At 38.6% G+C, this 20,733-nt stretch overlaps 1 protein-coding gene across 1 annotated transcript in view; it reads right to left on the bottom strand.

Annotated features, from left to right (window-relative positions):
- The window catches only part of LOC122986758 (zinc finger containing ubiquitin peptidase 1), a 38,991-nt gene that overhangs the window by 12,261 nt on the left and 5,997 nt on the right, over positions 1-20,733 (bottom strand). The window contains exons 5-9 of the mRNA XM_044358100.1: positions 14,216-14,311; positions 13,945-14,054; positions 9,469-9,637; positions 6,191-6,379; positions 3,928-4,093 (exon numbers count right to left, since the gene is read on the bottom strand). Of these exons, the coding sequence (XP_044214035.1) occupies positions 3,928-4,093; positions 6,191-6,379; positions 9,469-9,637; positions 13,945-14,054; positions 14,216-14,311 (730 nt within the window). The remainder of the gene's footprint in view (positions 1-3,927; positions 4,094-6,190; positions 6,380-9,468; positions 9,638-13,944; positions 14,055-14,215; positions 14,312-20,733) is intronic.

Genomic DNA, 20,733 nt, shown 5'->3' on the forward strand with positions numbered 1-20,733 from the left:
ATAGCAACTTCCTCTGTCATAGCGAAACATCAAATCTCAACGGTGTGAGGATGAGAATTTTCTGCAGGGTGAGACATGGCTGCCTTGCTCACACCTGTGTCATAAAAAGTTTTGTGCCCATTCACTTGAATTTCAATTAGTAAATTGAAAAACCTTGATGAGTTTGTGTGTAAAACAAATTAATTTCCTAATTTTCATCAAGTCTATTTTTTAGTAATGTAAAGACTTTTAACTAGGGATGCACAACATTGGATTTTTGCTGATATCCGATATGCTGATATTTCCAACTCATTGTGGCCGATTGCCGATGCCGATATATGCACATATTTTTACCAGCTGGCTGAGGATGCTATTATGCATGTAAGCATAGATTATACTATGATCAAGAAAGACAATATATGAAGGAAGAACTTAGGAAGACTGGAGTTCAGTAGCTCAGCATTAAAGTTCTTCCCTCATATAGGCTATAGTCTTTCTTGATCATTAGTACAATATATGATTGCATGTGTAATAGTTTCCTCAGCCAAGTGGAAAATATGTGCATATATGAACATCGGCAACTGGCAAAAATGACGTAGTAATCATGTTAAATCATGTAAAAAGTAATCATGTTAAATAATCATGATGTCAATATTGAACAAAAATAATTGTGATTCTGATTTTTGCCATAACTGAGCACCCCTAAAAAAACACAAATTGTGATTTACACACACACACACACACACACACACACACTTTAAATATGTATATGATAAATTGTAAATATGTATGCAATGAATTGTTTTCTTTAAGAAACTCTTACTTGAACATTTTTCAGTGTGCTCCTAAAGTTATATGTGTGCTCCTAATTTCTTTCATTTAGGAGCACATGTACTCCTTGAAAAAAAGTAAGAATTGAACACTGCTGTCGGATGTGTAGAAACACTGAGTAACTGGAGTGTGGCACAGACCAAGGGCTTCTGTCACAGGCAATAGATGTTTACTTTACTCATCCCCCCCTTCCCATTCTCTCTCTCTTCCTCTCAGCTGGAGAGAAGGATTTCAGAGTACTCTTCTTGTGAAATATCCTGATTAATCCCATGACTTTGGCCAAATCTTACATTAAAAATCACATTTTTTGTAGGAATTTTCAACGCAAATCCATTGATACAGGTTTGAAAGTGGTCGGACTTATAGTTTTGACGTCAGACGCCCCAGTTTGGCACAAAGTCCATGCCCAGAGATTGCCTCCCCATTGGTTTACATTGTAAGGTGTGATGTCACACTCCAACTTTCAGGGCTTACTAGATCTAAACCGTTCGAGTTATTACAAAGTTTTTAATAACTTTTGTTCAGCACAGTGTGATAAGTCATGTATTAAAGTTTGAAGCCGATACCATTAACGCCCTAGGAGGATATAGCGTTTATCCAAGGTCGAAAATTGGCACAAAATCGTATTTTGAAATTGAGATTGCAGACTTCCTGTTGGATTTAGGTCAGGGGTGTCAGCATATGATTTGTAGGTCTTGATGAGACGAATAATTGAGTTTTGGTTCGATCTCTCTACGACATTCCTACAGGCCGTGGTGGCCGTTTTAGATACATAGGTGGCACTCTCGAGCACATTTTGGCACTTTGGGGGTTAATTTTTACATTTGATCAAATTTTTCACCAGACCTGATGTGCGTGCCAAATTTGGTGAGTTTTTGAGCATGTTTAGGGGGTCAAATTTAGAGTTAAAGTGGCGTAACAAGAAAGAAAGAAAGAAACACACGAAATACAATAGGGTCTTCACCCTTTGGGCTCAGGCCCTAATTAGTTGGAAATGTTTACTCATGTCAGTCATTACTAATACCTGACTCCTGCAGCCTGAGGTGATGTGCTTCAGCAGAGTAATGAGACACAGTGTAGTATTGCTCACCTGATTCCTAGAGAGGTGAGGAGAGCATAGATCTCTGTGGCTCCGATCCAGGCTCGTGTTCCCTGCAGCCGCTGGTTGAAGTGGGATGCACCTTGTGGATCAAGGCCTCCTTTCCATGCCTCCTCGATCATACTCTGCACCCGTGGGATACTAGGAACCGCTTTCTCTGAGAAGAAGGTAAGCGTCAAATAAATGGAAAGACCTGATCAAATGTGTACAACTGAACATTAAACCTTCAGAAAGGTTTTTACTGTAAAAGTTTGTTATCTGTCATCTTAGCTTACTTTCTTCTCAGTGTATCACATGATCAGTCTGTTTTAATGGAGAAATCCACCCTAAAATATTTAAACATTTTTCTGGACCTTGGTGTGTCTTTGGGCCCATGTTGTTGCATGGTGGTGAATTTCCATATTTTTTTTTAATTTATTTTACAGCGGATACAGCGGAATAACCCATAATGACAATTTTTGCAAATTTATTAAAGATCATAAAGTGAAATTCATTTATAAAAGTATTCAGATCCTTGGCTGTGCCACTCTAAATTGTGGTCAGTGTGTATGGTGTGTGTGTGTGTCAGCTGCTGGCCAAACAGCCAGCTACTCATTTAAGTCCAGCCGGCTACTTTATTATATTCATATTTCATTCTAATAAAATAGTTTTGATTAACAAGTTGCGATTTGCTATGCCTGTACATTTATGACCACTAGCCCCCACTTCAAAACAATGCAAGCATGATGATAGAGAAATGCTCTACATGAATGAGTATGTGAGCACTCTCCTGCCAAGTAGAAAGCAGAGAGTCATCTTCAGTGTTTGACAAATATTAGCAATGTAACTGATGACAAAACACTTTAAGAACTGCATTGATTGCACAGACAGGGGACATCCTCATTAGATGGACTACTTCGGAAAACCGGGTGGCAGCGATTGACGATTGTGCAGTAAGTATTAAAAATCCACTGAAAGTTCTGCATTTTCCATATATGCCAAACAGATGTTTATGGGTTTAATGAATGAATGAATGATCTTTATTTACATTGCACTTTTTACAGCAGAGCCATCTCTAAGATGCATTGCACAAACACACTAAAACAGGCAATAGATGTTTACTTTACTCATCCCCCCCTTCCCATTCTCTCTCTCTTCCTCTCAGCTGGAGAGAAGGATTTCAGAGTACTCTTCTTGTGAAATATCCTGATTAATCCCATGACTTTGGCCAAATCTTACATTAAAAATCACATTTTTTGTAGGAATTTTCAACGCAAATCCATTGATACAGGTTTGAAAGTGGTCGGACTTATAGTTTTGACGTCAGACGCCCCAGTTTGGCACAAAGTCCATGCCCAGAGATTGCCTCCCCATTGGTTTACATTGTAAGGTGTGATGTCACACTCCAACTTTCAGGGCTTACTAGATCTAAACCGTTCGAGTTATTACAAAGTTTTTAATAACTTTTGTTCAGCACAGTGTGATAAGTCATGTATTAAAGTTTGAAGCCGATACCATTAACGCCCTAGGAGGATATAGCGTTTATCCAAGGTCGAAAATTGGCACAAAATCGTATTTTGAAATTGAGATTGCAGACTTCCTGTTGGATTTAGGTCAGGGGTGTCAGCATATGATTTGTAGGTCTTGATGAGACGAATAATTGAGTTTTGGTTCGATCTCTCTACGACATTCCTACAGGCCGTGGTGGCCGTTTTAGATACATAGGTGGCACTCTCGAGCACATTTTGGCACTTTGGGGGTTAATTTTTACATTTGATCAAATTTTTCACCAGACCTGATGTGCGTGCCAAATTTGGTGAGTTTTTGAGCATGTTTAGGGGGTCAAATTTAGAGTTAAAGTGGCGTAACAAGAAAGAAAGAAAGAAACACACGAAATACAATAGGGTCTTCACCCTTTGGGCTCAGGCCCTAATTAGTTGGAAATGTTTACTCATGTCAGTCATTACTAATACCTGACTCCTGCAGCCTGAGGTGATGTGCTTCAGCAGAGTAATGAGACACAGTGTAGTATTGCTCACCTGATTCCTAGAGAGGTGAGGAGAGCATAGATCTCTGTGGCTCCGATCCAGGCTCGTGTTCCCTGCAGCCGCTGGTTGAAGTGGGATGCACCTTGTGGATCAAGGCCTCCTTTCCATGCCTCCTCGATCATACTCTGCACCCGTGGGATACTAGGAACCGCTTTCTCTGAGAAGAAGGTAAGCGTCAAATAAATGGAAAGACCTGATCAAATGTGTACAACTGAACATTAAACCTTCAGAAAGGTTTTTACTGTAAAAGTTTGTTATCTGTCATCTTAGCTTACTTTCTTCTCAGTGTATCACATGATCAGTCTGTTTTAATGGAGAAATCCACCCTAAAATATTTAAACATTTTTCTGGACCTTGGTGTGTCTTTGGGCCCATGTTGTTGCATGGTGGTGAATTTCCATATTTTTTTTTAATTTATTTTACAGCGGATACAGCGGAATAACCCATAATGACAATTTTTGCAAATTTATTAAAGATCATAAAGTGAAATTCATTTATAAAAGTATTCAGATCCTTGGCTGTGCCACTCTAAATTGTGGTCAGTGTGTATGGTGTGTGTGTGTGTCAGCTGCTGGCCAAACAGCCAGCTACTCATTTAAGTCCAGCCGGCTACTTTATTATATTCATATTTCATTCTAATAAAATAGTTTTGATTAACAAGTTGCGATTTGCTATGCCTGTACATTTATGACCACTAGCCCCCACTTCAAAACAATGCAAGCATGATGATAGAGAAATGCTCTACATGAATGAGTATGTGAGCACTCTCCTGCCAAGTAGAAAGCAGAGAGTCATCTTCAGTGTTTGACAAATATTAGCAATGTAACTGATGACAAAACACTTTAAGAACTGCATTGATTGCACAGACAGGGGACATCCTCATTAGATGGACTACTTCGGAAAACCGGGTGGCAGCGATTGACGATTGTGCAGTAAGTATTAAAAATCCACTGAAAGTTCTGCATTTTCCATATATGCCAAACAGATGTTTATGGGTTTAATGAATGAATGAATGATCTTTATTTACATTGCACTTTTTACAGCAGAGCCATCTCTAAGATGCATTGCACAAACACACTAAAACAGGCAATGCTGTCAAAGTAACAAGCCTATGTTATATGAGAAAAATGCAGGCTATGCTTCAGCTTTACAATAATTCACTACATGTTATTATTATTTAATTAAAATATGCAATAATTAAGATCAGTGTATATGATGGAATAGTAGCATTAGAATGTGCCAGAGGCCACCAAATTTGGGCTTTTTTGGCCAAAATTCTTCTCCATGGGAGCATGCCCCTGGACCCCGCTAGCTGGCTACTATTTCCCACTGGCTGGTTACTCCATATCCTTGTGGAAAGCCCTGTGTGTGTGTGTGTGTGTGTGTGTGTGTTGTGTATAATTTGGTTGTCTGGTTGCTGTAGAACCACAAGCCTTTCCTGTTTCACAGTTAGAGCATCACCAACAACATCATTCCTCTTTCTGTATGGTTAACAGTTCTGCGCGGAAGATCCTATTGGTCAATGTCAAGGGACATGTTGAAGTTGTTGTACTCAGTGACAGAAAGGAAAAAAAAAATTGACCTTTTTGTCAGGACATTGTGAGGCATTCCAGATACAACGCTGATTGCTGTCCACTATGATACACTACACAGGATAAAACCATTCACTGTTGTGCCTGATGCCCAGGCTGTCTCTGCATGTGCTCATCACATAGAGAGCAATGCACCAGACTCCCCTGTTCTAATTCTGGGGGATTTTAATAGCTGCCAACTCAACAAGGTACTCCCGACATATCAGCAATAAATAACATGTGCCAAAAGGGGAGACAAAACAATTGACCTCTGCTATGGCAACGTGAAAAACGCATCAGGGCATACAAGCAAACCCCCCCATTAGTACAGCTGATCATAACGCCATCCATCTAGTCCCCGCCTACCGTGCAACATTACAAAGGGAGAGAGTTGTCAAAACACAGGTTAAGCAGTGGGATGAGGAGGCTAGAAAGACCTTGCAAGCCTGCTATGAGTGCATTACTGGCTTTTATTTTAAGAATTTAAGGTACGCCGAGGTATAAGTTGTACAAATAAATCATTAATTTTGATAGATAATAAATAGTATAACTATTTTGCTTTTAATTCTCACAAGGAATATTCACACAAATGACATCAGATGTATATAACCAAGATAGTGTCTTGGCAAGAAAGAGCAGAAAGTGCAGATTTCAGGAAAGATATGATGCAGTGTGTTGTGCACCTTGTAGGAAGGGGGCATATGTATCTATTCTGTGTAGAGAGGAAAGCAGCATCTGGAAGTTTCTGTATCCACAGCCCCAGCCTTTGTCCCCTGCTGAGGAGCAGAAGTGGTCGGTGTCAGCACTCAGCCACACGTGCACACAGTCTCTGCATTCAGTCTGGTAGTATTCATACAAGGCTCTCACCAAACCTAGACAGAGAAGTGAACATAGTGCATGTGAAGAACATTCCAGCAGTAGTTCAGTAGTGTTACTGACGGCTAAACCAGAAGCCATCAGCTCTGACTTTGATCAATCTACGTAAAAGGTGCTTTTTAAATATCAATAAATAATTGTGGAATTAACAGTAACACTAAGCTGTCATAAACAGCATACAATATACTTGTTACACTGTCCTATACCATGTTTCTCCCAACGTAGAGCACAGCCTGTTCCTTTTCTTTAATTTCTAGGAGAAAGGAAGACAGGAACAAACCTGGCTTGAATTCCAGAGACATGGGGTGAGTGTTTCATCCAGGACTTATACTTTTCCCAAGTGGGATTCTGACAACTTGACACTGGCCAGGAACAAACACTGTGTCAAAACACTTGAAAATCCAAATGCTTACAAAATAACTAAAATTAATGACTGGACTAAAAGCATTTAAATGACCTTGAGGTCATTCGAACCAGACAACTTCATATTAAACGTGGACAGAAACTCCCCTTTTGGGTCCGGTTTATCGCCAGACCCGTGTTGTAAAGACATTCCTTAATGAGCTTTCACTAAGTATTATAGGCAAACCAGAATTTCATATGAATTAAATGTCTAATCATTATGTAAATCATGTAGTTTGTTTGTCATAAAATTGCATGAGTAATGATATAATTATGATAGCCATATAATAATCCATTGATGAAATATTAAAATTCTACTTTTTCACCATGTGACAACACTGCCCTCTGTTGACTGGTATGGCAAAGCCTTTTTAACACTAAAGAGTACAGGTTGTTTCATGAACTGTTTTCAAACTGTTTAACCTTTTTGCATTTACTACAAGTATTAGCCAAATTATACTTTGATAGTTAAATTAGACAAGGAGTAATATTGAATGTTTTATATTATCAAGTAAGAGTTTTGTGAAATTTATATTTGCCATTTGCCATGTGGTCTGAATGTTTAGTCACTCTAAAATGTTATGTTTACAGTCAACTAATTGTTGTTTTAAGTTTACTTTACTATAATTTTTGACATTTAAATCAATGAAGAATCTCAGGTTTGTCTAGATATTATGAGATAAGTGTTAAGTTGAAGGTTTAATGTATATTCAGACATTTTTTCTGATTAATCTTACAATACCCTAATATCTACAATTTTGACATGAAGATGGGCCAGGGTAAAAAAACAGAAATCAACAAGGTTTCAGGTTTATCTGTGCCAGACAAATGTATGTTACAGTTTAATCAGCTTGATAAAAACATCAGATTTAGTCAGTGTGTTCATTGTGCCCTGACTTCATCTGCAAAGTTCTCAAGATGACGTTTTTACGATTAAGTACCAAACTTTGGTTTTTCATGTCTATTCCATTTAACATTAAGGGTGTAACCATTTTGTTACAAAATTAAAAGTCATATTTTGTTGTCCTTCGTCCGAACTTGGTATGCACATGTTCCCTTTCAGCATAGAATGGGATGGAGGCAGATATAGAACTGAGCACTCAACAGCTATGGTGACAAGATAGACATATGGATGTTGTGAATAGGGAAAAGTGAATATGGATATGAATTAACATGGTTCTAAAATGGTTTCCATACAACAGCACATGATTCCACCCCTCAATCTTCAAATTACTTAACCAGAAATTGAATTACCAAGAGTTAGTTTATGGAGAAGTGCTGCGATTTACATTTGAGTACACAGTATGATCCTTAAGATGTGCCAATGTGCCAAAACTTCAATCTTGGATGTTGGATGACTCAAAACATTCTCCTGTTGAATGTAAATAAATTAGATTGTATTGTTTTCACTTCTGCAGATCAGACTTCGTCATTCAGTACCTGAGCACACTGTCCCTGTATGTAAAGCAATATACAAAAAAATCTCAGGGTAATGTTTGATCCAGTATTGAAGGCCAGATTTACTGCAGCTTTTGCAGATGTATTTGAGGTACAGTTGTGATGTATTCTGCCTCAAACAAATTTGCTGTAATTATCAAACAGGCTCACCAGGCTGGAGTTGCAGTCTGCATGTCATCTGTGTAAGTGTTTGCATCATGCCTCTCTTCTCATTGCATATGCATTTAAGGGAGGATGACATGTTGCATTTTGCAAGGGAAATTCTACACTTCTGAAAAGCAGGTGTAAACATAGTGCAAGTGGGATTTGCACAAGCCGCAAAGAAAGTTGTAGTTAAAATCAGAGTTTATGTGCTGGAGAATCTTCTCAATGCCTCAGCTCATGTTATTTTGGTCATAGGTTGTTTTAGATTAAATCTCACAATATACTGCATATACAAAGTGAAATTTAAATCAAATGGATTAAGAAAAAATAAACACTTCAACACCATTTGCTGTGTCTTGCACTCATCAATTTAAAAAAGACCATCTATTCTAGCATAATACTAATTTATTTTGATTTATGCTCTTTTCTCTAGAAGTGTTGGTCAGTATGGGAGAGGGCCATGAAGTACAGTACTAGTCAAAGGTTTGGACACACTTTCGCATTCATACAAACTTTTGACTGGTACTGTATGACAAGAGATTTTTCCGAATCCTGCTCTGTTTTTATGAAAATACCAAAAGTGCACCACCATTACTTTGGCACACAGTGCACAACACACTTGGCATTGACTGTCGAGCAATTTGGTATAGGAAATGTGAGAAATTACACAAAATGTTAAACTTTGTGTTGTTTTGAATTAGCAGGGGCTACTTTCTTAGTTTCATTGTAAGAGACAATAATATACAGATATATAACAGAGCAGCAGATTAACATATTTATATTCACTTGAGCATAATAATCTTTATCAGCTACATACATAATATTGAATAAATGGCATTTCATTTTTAAACTTTCAAAATCTGCAGGCCATGTAATGTAGTGATATTGTAACTTTGGACTATGAATAAAATATAAATTTATTCTATCACTCAACCTAGTGTTAGTGTTTCAAAGGGACACACAGATGACTGTAATGGATGGTTGAGTTGACCAAATCTACAGAATCGTTGGTATCTTCCTTTAAACCTGTAATGTCTCTGTGTTATTTTTAGTTGTGGGTGCAGGACATACATAAACATACCCTGAGTTCTGGTTCTGCCATCATCAACCCCGGAGGCTAGAGACTCCATCATCTCGGCCCTCTTACAGTGAAATTCTGTGGGGGCCATAAGACCTCTGGCCACATCCCTCTCCATGGTCCTCTCCATCTGCCTGCGGTAGCCCCCGCTGCCGTCCAGACCAAACTGCCTCTGCACAGTTAACATACCGCACATGTCAGCTTGATAGAGTGGAGTCTTGTGAAAGCACAACACTGAAAGTGTTCAGATACCTTAAACATTCACTACTGCATCACATGTACACAGTGCACCCACAAACCATAGTTAAACCACAGTGTTAATCTTTTTTCAGTGTGGTTGACATTAAAAGCAAATAATGTACATGTATATCATGTAAAATAATCAACATGTGTTTTAAAGGACCGATTTTCTTTGTGTCAAAGATCTGTTCATCATATGTTTTTGAAGAACATATGATAACATATGATAAAATCAGAATTTGGCAAAAATCAAAACAAAACCCAAAACCATCCAAACACCGTTTACCTCCTGTTACCCCTATTTTCCTCCAACTTTTCTCTTACACACACAATAAACAAAACATTGACATATACAAAAACAAACAAAAAATGAAAATAAAAAATGTAAACCAAATAAATCACAGAGCCATTTCTCCCCTTATAAGATTAATATATCTTGTAAGGTGTACCATTACATTTACATTTGAACATGACCCTTTACTTAATTCACAAGGAGATTCCCAACATAACCATATCTTAAATAAAGACTGAACAGTTTCTAGATTTCTTCATAAGGACTTAGTTTACCTCTCAAAATGTGTGTTATTTTTCCCAATTCCATACAATGTGCTATATTTTTAACCCAGACATCAATATTAAGCTCATCACCAGTCCAAAGAAATAAGCTTTGCTTGCAAAATACATATAATCATATGGCAAACAGCGTGCAATAATTAATGGCACTTGGTCTGTGGCTTTAGGTGTCTTTTTCAGTCTTTGAGAGTTTCTTTTCTGGAGCTTTCAGCCCTCAGAAGAAAAATGACAAAAAAAGGAACAATGCCCAGAACGCAGTGAATGGGCCATTACTGACAGCTGGCAAGGCCGAGAGAAACAGAGTAGTGAAGAAGCAAATGAAGCCAAGCCAGACAAAGAGTTGTAGATTTTATAGTTAAAGGGGCATGTTTTGGAAGACAGAAGATCTTTGGTGTTGTTTTGGAGGGAACGCTTTGATTACTAATTAATTTCTTTGTGTGAAGAGAAAACTGGACTCCAACTTAAAGGGGAGTCATTTTTCCTATCGAATATTCAAAAGCTACGTGCTTGCAAATTGGACACTCACTCATTTCTGCCATCAGTGCCAAAACATCATGAAAACCAGTGAAAAACACTTTTCCATTGCAATATAGATGAGCCAAATAAATACAGGATAACATAATTTTCGAATCTGTCATTAAAAACTGTTAAGAACAATCCTAACAATCAAACCATTGCTAAATAATACACTTAGATAGGTTAAACAAGTCAAGATACATATTTTTACACATTCTTAGAGGCATCAGAGAGAGGAGGAGAGTGCGCAAAGGAAATTCGGCTTATCTCCCCAAATTTATGCACTTAGGGACAGCATGAGCAAGTGGAAGAAGGGAGGAATTCATCTGTGGAGTGAGGGGAACTCTCCTGCTGGTGAAGTCTGCCCATATTTGGAAGAAACAATGTTGTTAATTCAAAAAACTGTCAATTTTCCTCCTGTGGCTGGTGGGAAGAGGCTGGGTTTTTAGTGCTGTTCCATGTTTCTCCTGGCATTTTTATGCCTTGAGGTCAGAGGCCTTTGGTCTGTGTGCTCTTTTATACACACAGATGTGTTCTGACTTCAACATCATAATGTTTCTGAAAGAATTTAGCTTCTCCTTATATTCCTGGGTTAATCCACTATACTGCCATCTCTTGATTACATTTTGCACTGTGGAAACTGCAGGCTGACAACACTTGGCTATCATCTTGTAGCCTTTCCCTGTATTGTGGGTATTTAATAAAATCCTGTAATATTTTTCTGGTCCATATGAGTATTATCCACTCCAGAGGACCTATTTATCTGAGGATCCAGGGTGCAGTTGAAATCTCCCATGGTATATTTATCCAAAAATGTATGTATGTATGACATTTGTAGGAATAGATTGTTGTAAAAGTAAGCATCATTATTTGGTCCATAGATATTAATAAAATTGTGGTTGTGCGACATGAGGTAACCTTGGCAAATTAAGAATATTCAGGCAGGGTCCTCAACCACCTCTTGAATTTTCATTGGAGCTGATTTGTGTATCGATACCATTGCCCCTCTGGCACTGTTAGAAAAGGATGCTGAAAACACTTGACCTGACCATCTTCTTCTTATCTTTCCCCAGCTAGCATATGTGTCTGTTGAAGAAACAGTACCTTAGCTTTCAGATATTTTAATCTGCTCATAACCTGTTTTACCTTTAATATTACATGTTTTATTTTATATCTTTAGTATGCATTCCCTATTAGTTTACTGTCTTAATCATGGAAGGTGACATTAAGGCACCTAAACTTAAGGAAAAGAAACCAAAAAACAGACAAATGATAGAATCCAAAATAAATGCATAGACAGAGACATACACTTAGAAGAGAGAAAAAATTAAAAAAAAAAAAAAAAAAAAAAAGAATAGAGGAGATTAAAAAAGGGGTGAGCATTTGTCTTTCATAAATCTCTCAGGAGTAATAGGCTATCTGCAGTCCATATGTCCATCCATTCCAAGTGTGATATTACCTGAGCAGATTATTTGCCTCTAAGCCAAGTCACCCAGTTCAAGTCATCCATCTGCTGGTGGATCAAAGACAAAGGTGTGCTCTGCAGTCGTCATCAGCAACCTGGCTGGAAAGATGATGTGATGCTTGGTGATTTTCCTTTCCCGTAGTCTCTCTCATGCCATCATAGCTTCTCTGTTGCCTGTAGACTTCAGATGGCTCTCCAGGAGGAATCTGATTCAGCTGTCTTTTGCATCATGTGCCCTTTCCAGGTCCTCTGCTTTAGTAGCAACATGATTCAATTTACTCTCCAGGGAGCGTTTGCTTGCTTGCAGTGATAGCGTCCTCAGCGATTAATATTCAGTGTGGGAGATGCAACAACTGCATTCCTTTATATCAGTTTGTATATTTTTGATGGCTACTAGTATACTACCTACTGTATATGTACATGGAAATCCTGCTTGAATTACATTATGGTCTTCATAATATCCACAGTTAAAGGATTTCCCATCTGATCATTTTTAATTGTTTCTTTGTACAAACTAGCAAGGTCCACCAAGTCCTGTCAGGGTCCAGCACATTATCCTCATTCACTGGTGTATCCATTGTCCTCAGTCTGGGCTTCTTTGGTATGCTGACTTCCATTAAATTCTTATTCCGAAATCATGCAACTTTTTAATTGGGTTGTTTGAGAAGCTGCTATTTCGATCTTTGCAAACCAAACAAAAAGACTGCCACCACTCAGTACAGCATCAGCATCTAACCCAAGGCCTCAATATTTCTAAAATTCTGGATATGGCCATGCATGATTTAATTTTGCTTCTCCACTGTCATTTGATTGCATCTGTTGGAAAACTGTTAACACAGCTCAATAAAAAAAACACATCCATTTGATCAAATTATCATATCAGGATGAATATTAGTGCTGCAGCTTTAATACCTTTGAACGGGACAGCTCACCTAAAACAATCTTTCTGCTATGTGAAAATATTTAATTTACTTTCATTTTTATGCTCCTCTGAAGCTGTAAAACTTTGCTACATCAAAGCTGGAATCTAAATCTGAAATCCAAATATCTATATCATTATATATGCATATGTTGGACACAATCTATACCAGACTCTATACTGCTGTCAGGTTGGTCAGGTCACAGTAAATATTATATTTGCGATCACATTACCTGATTGGTCAATGATATTGTCACAACTGATGAATGAAACACTACTGTGAAAACTACTTTGCTGTAGTTTGTGGAAAACTGTAATTTTTGCTTTAATTTGAATAGTGTAGAATAAGGCTGAGATGTTTGCAGGACATCTTTCAAATACTGGGCTGGAGGGCTTCTGGGATACAAGGAGGTATTTGGACAGTGACACATTTTTGTCACATTTTATGGTTCTTTACTCCAGCATGCTGCTATGGGGATAAAGTGCTGGTTTCAGGTCTAAAAGTGTGCATATTGGGTAAACAGTAAGGAGGTAATTGCAGTCCTTACATACACAGAATCCCAAATCTTTGAACAATGCCGCAAGACAGTGATAGTGCTATAATTTTGCACTGTTCACCTAATATGAACGAAAACCCTCTAATTATAATGTGGAAAGTTAGCACTTTACACTCTTAATCATTGATTAATGTGAAATCCATTAAAAATGTGTCACTATCCAACAACTTATACTGCCATGAAGGTCCTCTGCTTTGTAACATCCAGACCTGCAGCTTCTTAAACTCCTCTCTCTCCTTCTGGGCCTCATCTTCTCTCCTCCTCTGCTCCTCCTCCTGCTGAAGCTTTCTGGCCAGCTTCAGGTCTGAGCCAGGGCTCCCTGCAGTAACAATGGAAAACCACAGTTTTAGGTACACTATAAGCTGAGTGTGCATCTGTTCAGTCAGATACACAAGACAAAAAGAAAAAACAATATATTTAAAAGGACAAGAGAAGGAACTTAGTGAATTATATTACTGGAAGGTATGAAGATATCCCCACCTGCTCCAGGGTCTAAATGCAGTTCCACATGTTCCTGCAGAGAGAAACTGTTGCTGCAGATGACAGAGCACAAAGGGCACTGAAATCTCTTCTCTCCTACAAAACAGTTTGGAAACTTCATGTAAATCTTGTTATTCCAAACTTATTTTACATGAGGGTTAACATGTGGGACTGATAATGGTCTTATCTTAAAATCTTTGGTCCAGCCTGTGTCATCCATTAATAGTCAAGTCAAATTATGTGAACCTACAGTGTTTTATCACCAAGAGGGAAATTACACTTGAAGCCTCCCATGAATGAGCTACATTAAAACACGTTATAAGAGAGTAACTCTATTGTACCTATACCGTTACACAGGTTACTAAAGCATTGTGAAGCCGAATCACAGCTTTAAGGAAAGAATTGCTAAAATGCTTATGTTCAGAAATGCTTCAGGATTATGTGCCCGTTAGAACCCATAAATCCTTCAATTTTGAAGAGGATAAACCATAACAGTTGCTTAATATAACATAAGTAGGTAATGCACAAAGTTCTTGCAAACCAGAAAATCTTGTCGGCAGGAGCGTCAGCTCATAAACTGACTGTGCAAGGACCAAAAAATCCCACGCAGGTCAGGTTGTGATTCGGCAAAAGTTGATTCCCGTTCAACTTTTGCTGGATGACCACTACGTTTTTTTGCTGAGCCCCATATGGTCCTCCCTCCAACAGCGTAAACACACTGCCCCCATTCAAATGAATGGGAGGGCTGCAGTTTTTCACACATTGCTGGATTTGGTCTGAATGCGCTATGGTAACTACTGCTGGAAACAGACTGCCTCCAGCAAGGATGCATCTGGATGCACCGGAATGTTAAATGCTCCGGAGGGTGGGTGAAGTAGTGGGTCATGTACTGGGAGTTGGGTGATGCTTGGTTTTGGCTCATCCTTTTCAAAATGGCAGCCTAGTCAAAAATGTTTTTATATTGCACTTAAACTGTACAGCAAAAAAAGTTTCTGAAAACATCTGAGGCAAGAAATAGGCAATGCAGTAACAGAATCTTGATTCATATTTGATCAGCACTGCCTATTTGACAGTTTGATCTTAGTTTGATCTGAGTGAAGCACATTGCGCTGGATAGACTCATTTGCTTAAAGTTGAGGTCAAGTCATGTGTATCAAATACAGATATGGCACCATGTTGTATCAATCATGCACCATGTGACCACATCTCCTATTCTCCATAGAAAATAAACAGAATCCGTCGACTTGACATCCTATAGTGGTGTTGCTGTCGGATGTAGAGGTCTTCACCTGAGACAGACCTGGGGTAAACCTATCCGAACCCGATGTGCATAAATTCATTTTCAAAAAAGAGAGACCCAATCCAAGGGGGACCCAAGCACAGCCAGACCTGACCCGATAGACCCAAATATAACAGACCTGATCCAAAATGCGGTCAGCCCGGGCAGACCCAAACAGAGAGATTTTGCAATTGGACCCTGACCTATAACCTGTCTTCCGTGATACCACTTTTTTTCTTTTTAAACGGGGCCAGAATCTGAGATTATTTAATCCATGCTAACTTTAGTCAAAGCAAACCTAACATGTCTCTGAGACAAACACTCATTGCCCCCCTGCCCAATGGAAATTATAGTTGTGGCAACAACCTCCAAAATTTTTTCTTTCAACTATCCACATACTGGTAAAAACATTTTCATTCAGTCAGTGATCAAACGTGCTTCCACACATGTAGATTAACTGATATGCTGTCCATGTGGCCTTGCTATGTGACCCTGAATACCTTGTTGCTGTGCAGTACAATGACACCAGACATGACATTTCAACTTTAAGATTCCATGGGATTGAAAAGTGAAGGTGATCTAGAGCTACTCATTAAAAGGCGAAAGACATTCTGGGGTGATCAATTACAAACACTTAAGCCAAAAGGTCTCAATGCTCAATGAAGCCTCCTCCCTTAGTATGATGCTGTGATATGTGCCAGGTAACATGAATAATAATGATAATTTTTTTTTTCTCATATTTCTGTAGGTGAGGCTTCCCTCATCTGGCTTGTTAAGAATTCTTGCAGTTCACATGGAGTTCAGATACAGCAGCCCCCTCAAGTACCCTTTGCTCATTGGACAGTATGTATATAAGCATGACAGGAGCCAATCGGCTGGTGGTTAATAGGTTAATTGGAAAATTGGCTCATTTACTTTGCCTGCTAGTTCACTCCAGAGAGTTTGGTGGATATGTTTGGGATAAAAGTGTCTTTTTGCCTATATAGGAGGTTATGTGTGTAAACTAATATGTAAGTATGCTTTATATATTTTCTGCCTTCATTGTAAATAAAAGATTAGTGAGTTCAGTGTTCTTACAAGTGTAACTTGATTTGCTGGACTAGATGGCAATATATGTTTGACATTAGTCAGTTCATTTAACTGCTATTTCTCATATTTAGAACATATTAGTTTTCATTGTAACTGTGCATTAACATATATTGCAGTATTATTGTTTATTTCCTAGTGTGGAAATCTGGTATGGTTGCTGAATTTACAAGTTAATACTTTCCGACAAGTAAATACAATATTTCTAAGTCATCTGATGAAGATTATATCAGTATGCTGTTGATACCCCCTGGACAAAGTTTTATAGGACTTTCAGTATCATATCATAGCCTGTTGGTTGGTGACCACGATAGTGTCTGCCGAAAGCCAATCCCACCCGTCAGTGAATAGCAGTCCCAATTCAATGCAACAAACTACTCACCACGCTAGACAGTGGCCATCAGTACCCAAACATCAGCCGATAACTAGTTATGACCAGGATAACAGCTACACTAACCACCAATCTAAAGCCATTCCCTGCTGAAACCACAGCTCTAGGAACTTTTATTAACCCGATGTATCACTGCTAGTTACCCGAAACTGTGCAGTAACAGCTTTGGCTATGGCTAACCAGCCTTCCAACGTTTCTGTCCATCCCCCAGCACAGGTATGCATTTATAGATGTAAAATATTGGCTATATTGGATATAAGGACATCCACACAGTGTGTGCCATCTGCTTCAGGCTGGAACATGCCCAGGGAGAGTTAGCCTCACCAGGCTCGTGTGAGCACTGTGCGTGTTTCACTCTCAAAAGCCTTTTTCGCAGGCTAGCATGCCAAGCTACCCTGTCTCAGCTGGGCCCCAAGCTAGCAGCTTCTACCACTGTGTCTAGCTATGCTGTTACCCCCACTGGGTTTACCAACTTGATGTTACTGACACACTATCACAGGAAATGGAGGATAGCTTCGCAGTTGGTGACTCCGGGAGCCTCATAGCGGAATTGATGATTACTCTGACTTCTTTCCGAGGGAGAGAATGACGGTGATCTCCAACTCTTTTCAACTAGCTGCCAGGAAAACATGACAATGAAGCCAGCTGTTTTAGACAAATTGTCCCAGTCACCATTTGAACCCTTTGATCAGGTGGATCTAAAGTGCTTTCATTCAAACCAGCGCTCCTGTTGGTGTTGCCCTCTGCCAAACATGCGAGTGATATCCATGCACTTTCAGTGCGTCCAGAATGTACTCAGTTTGTTGTTGGAATCTTAAAAGGTATCACTGCAACCAAACCTAGTTTTTGTCCCAAAGAACACCATGCTTTCAGGTTCTCCAATGTAGTTGATGGCTTTCCATCCCCTGCCATCAGCAGCTCCATATGTTGTGTCCATATATTGTGCTCTACATAGACAGGACTAGGGGTTTCAGGAAGTTAGATCAGTTGTTTCCTCATGGGCTAAGCCACATACAGGCCAACCACTCAAAAGCAATGCCTCTCCCATTGCTATGGGGCTACACTACACTATGTTCCAAATTATTATGTTATTATTATGTAAGTGAGTATCAGTAGGATTTCAGTTCGCTTAGTTTTTAGTTGTTCAATGAAAGTTTTTGCCTGTTTTATCTTAATTGGTATCAGTCTCAGGTGTGTTAAATAGTTTGCCAGGTGATCTTAATTAAAGAGAAACCTAGTTAAAGAAGTTATTCAAAATTTTTAAGCAAGTCTCACTTCTCATGCAATATGGGGAGGAAGATGGGGGAAAGATGTTTCAGAAGATGAAAAGTGTGAAATAGAGCAATGTATTGCAAAAGACAAAACTGAAGAGTGATCGTTGAACTGTTAAAAGCTACGTGTGTGATTCAGAGCACAGATGAATTCAGCCAGATAAAGACTTATTAAGGAAAATTTCTCTCAGTCAAAGTAATAATGTTAACAGGGCATCTATAATAAAGCCACTGTTGGGCAGCAAACAGGTATTTGAAACTGCTAGTGTCTCTGGAGTCCCAAGAACCTCTTGATGCAGAATCCTCCAGAGGCTTGTAGTTGTGCATAAAGCTGTATTTTGGCCACCCCTAATCAATGCTCACAAAGAGAAATGTTTGCAGTAGGCTCAGAAATACATGAAGACTAATTTTCAAACAGTTTTAATACTGATGAATATCGTGCTACAGTGGATGGTCCAGATGGATGACATTCTAGATGGTTGGTGAATGGCCACCCTGTTACAACAAGACTGCAACGTCAGCAAGGAGATAGCAGAGTGATGTTTTGGGCTGGAATATTGGGAAGTTAGATGGTAGCTTCCTTTAGGGTCTGTGAGGGTGTCAAAATGACCTCCACAAAAATATGTGGAGCTCCTTACCAACAATTTTATGCCATGGTATAAAAGGAAGAGTTGTGCCTTCCTGATCAAAATTATTTTCATGCAGAAAGAAGAGAAAGTAGCAGTCGGTCGTCAAAATGGCAACATGGGAGTATATATACAATTGAAGTCAGAAGTTTGCGTACACTTAAGCCAAAGACATTGAAACTCAGTTTTTCACAATTCCTGACATTTAATCCTAGTTAGCATTCCCTCTCTTAGGTCAGCTCGGATTAATACTTTATTTAAAAGATTGTGAAATGCCAGAATAATAGTAGAGAAAATTATTTATTTCAGCTTTTATTTCTTTCATCACATTCAGAAGTTTATATATACTTAGTATTTGGTAGTATTGCCTTTAAATTGTTTAACTTGATTCAAATGTTTCAGGTAACCTTCCATACGTTTCTCACAATAAGTTGCTGGAATTTTGGCCCATTCCTCCTGACAGAACAGAGTCAGGTTTGTAAGCCTCCTTGCTCACACACACTTTTTGAGTTTTGCCCACAAATTTTCTATTGGATTGAGGTCAGGGCTCTGGCTGGCCACTCCAATGTCCTTACTTTCTTGTCCTTAAGCAATTTTTTCACAACTTTGGAAGTATGCTTGCGGTCATTGCCCATTTGGAAGACCAATCTGCGACCAAGCTTCTGCACAAGTCCCTCCTGAAGCAAACTTCTGACCCACTGGAATTGTCATATAGTGAATTATAACTGAAATAATCTGTCTATGAACCAATGTTGGAAAAATTACAAATTATCATGCACAAAGTAGATGTCCTAACCAACTTACCAAAACTATAGTTTGTTAACATGAAATCTGTGGAGGGGTTAAAAAATTAGTTTTGATTTCAACCTAAGTGTATGTAAACTTCTGACTTCAACTGTACGTATCCCCATAGTAACTTAAGGTTATGATCGTAGCCTCAGTTCTGATAGTATGAATTGCTGTTGAAGCATTTGAAGACAGACAGAAAGAACAAAGTCAGCTACTCATGAAGGCTATTGCATGACTTGACTCTTAATGACTTTACAGCCAAAGTAACAGCTCTGTGAGGCTGTACTTAGGCACACAGTGCTTTGAACTAAATGTTAATATCAGCATGCTTACATGCTCACCATAGATGTAAACACATGTAAATCACAACAGGCGCTCATATTAGAACGGGGCTGTCAACCCTCCAAATGCAAACAAGTATATTTTGGGAAGAGTTCCATCCATTCTTGCAGCTATCATAACCCACTGAATCGTCAATCAATCAATTCAGACTCCAGCAGTTTGGGTTGTCACAGAATATTAGGCATTTATGTGGAATACAGAATACTTGGTTCTAATACCAAAATACCCCTGCTTAGTGCAAAGTAACAGTAAGTAATACAGGATAGAGACTCAATACATTTTTAATAGCTATAACTATTAAAAATGTTGAATGTCAATGTATGTCAACATGCTTCACAGTTCTGTTTTGATGATATTCATATTTTCACACATACATTTTATTGACATTTCTCACACTATTTACATAAATTATGTATACAGAAAGTTTATCAGTTCATGCAAGTAGTTCCAGTGTTTATTCTATAAGTTTATTCTTTGAGGGACATCATCAGGTAGGTGCTTGGACACTGGCTGGCTCCTATGTGTGCATGTGGCTATATCCAGGTTTGCTGTCAATAAATGTAATAATAAATATTAATAATAAAATGAAGCTAAAAATTCACTTCTCTCATAAATTCGCATTAGAACATCTTACTGCAAAGATGAATGGCCACTTAACATTGCTAAATTAAATTCAACATGTTGGTGACAGTCGAATGTTGTGTAATACCTACTCACCCATGAAATCATTCCTT

Source organism: Thunnus albacares, chromosome 8 (genome assembly GCF_914725855.1).
Source record: "Thunnus albacares chromosome 8, fThuAlb1.1, whole genome shotgun sequence".
In the NCBI taxonomy this organism is placed as follows: Eukaryota; Metazoa; Chordata; class Actinopteri; order Scombriformes; family Scombridae; genus Thunnus; species Thunnus albacares.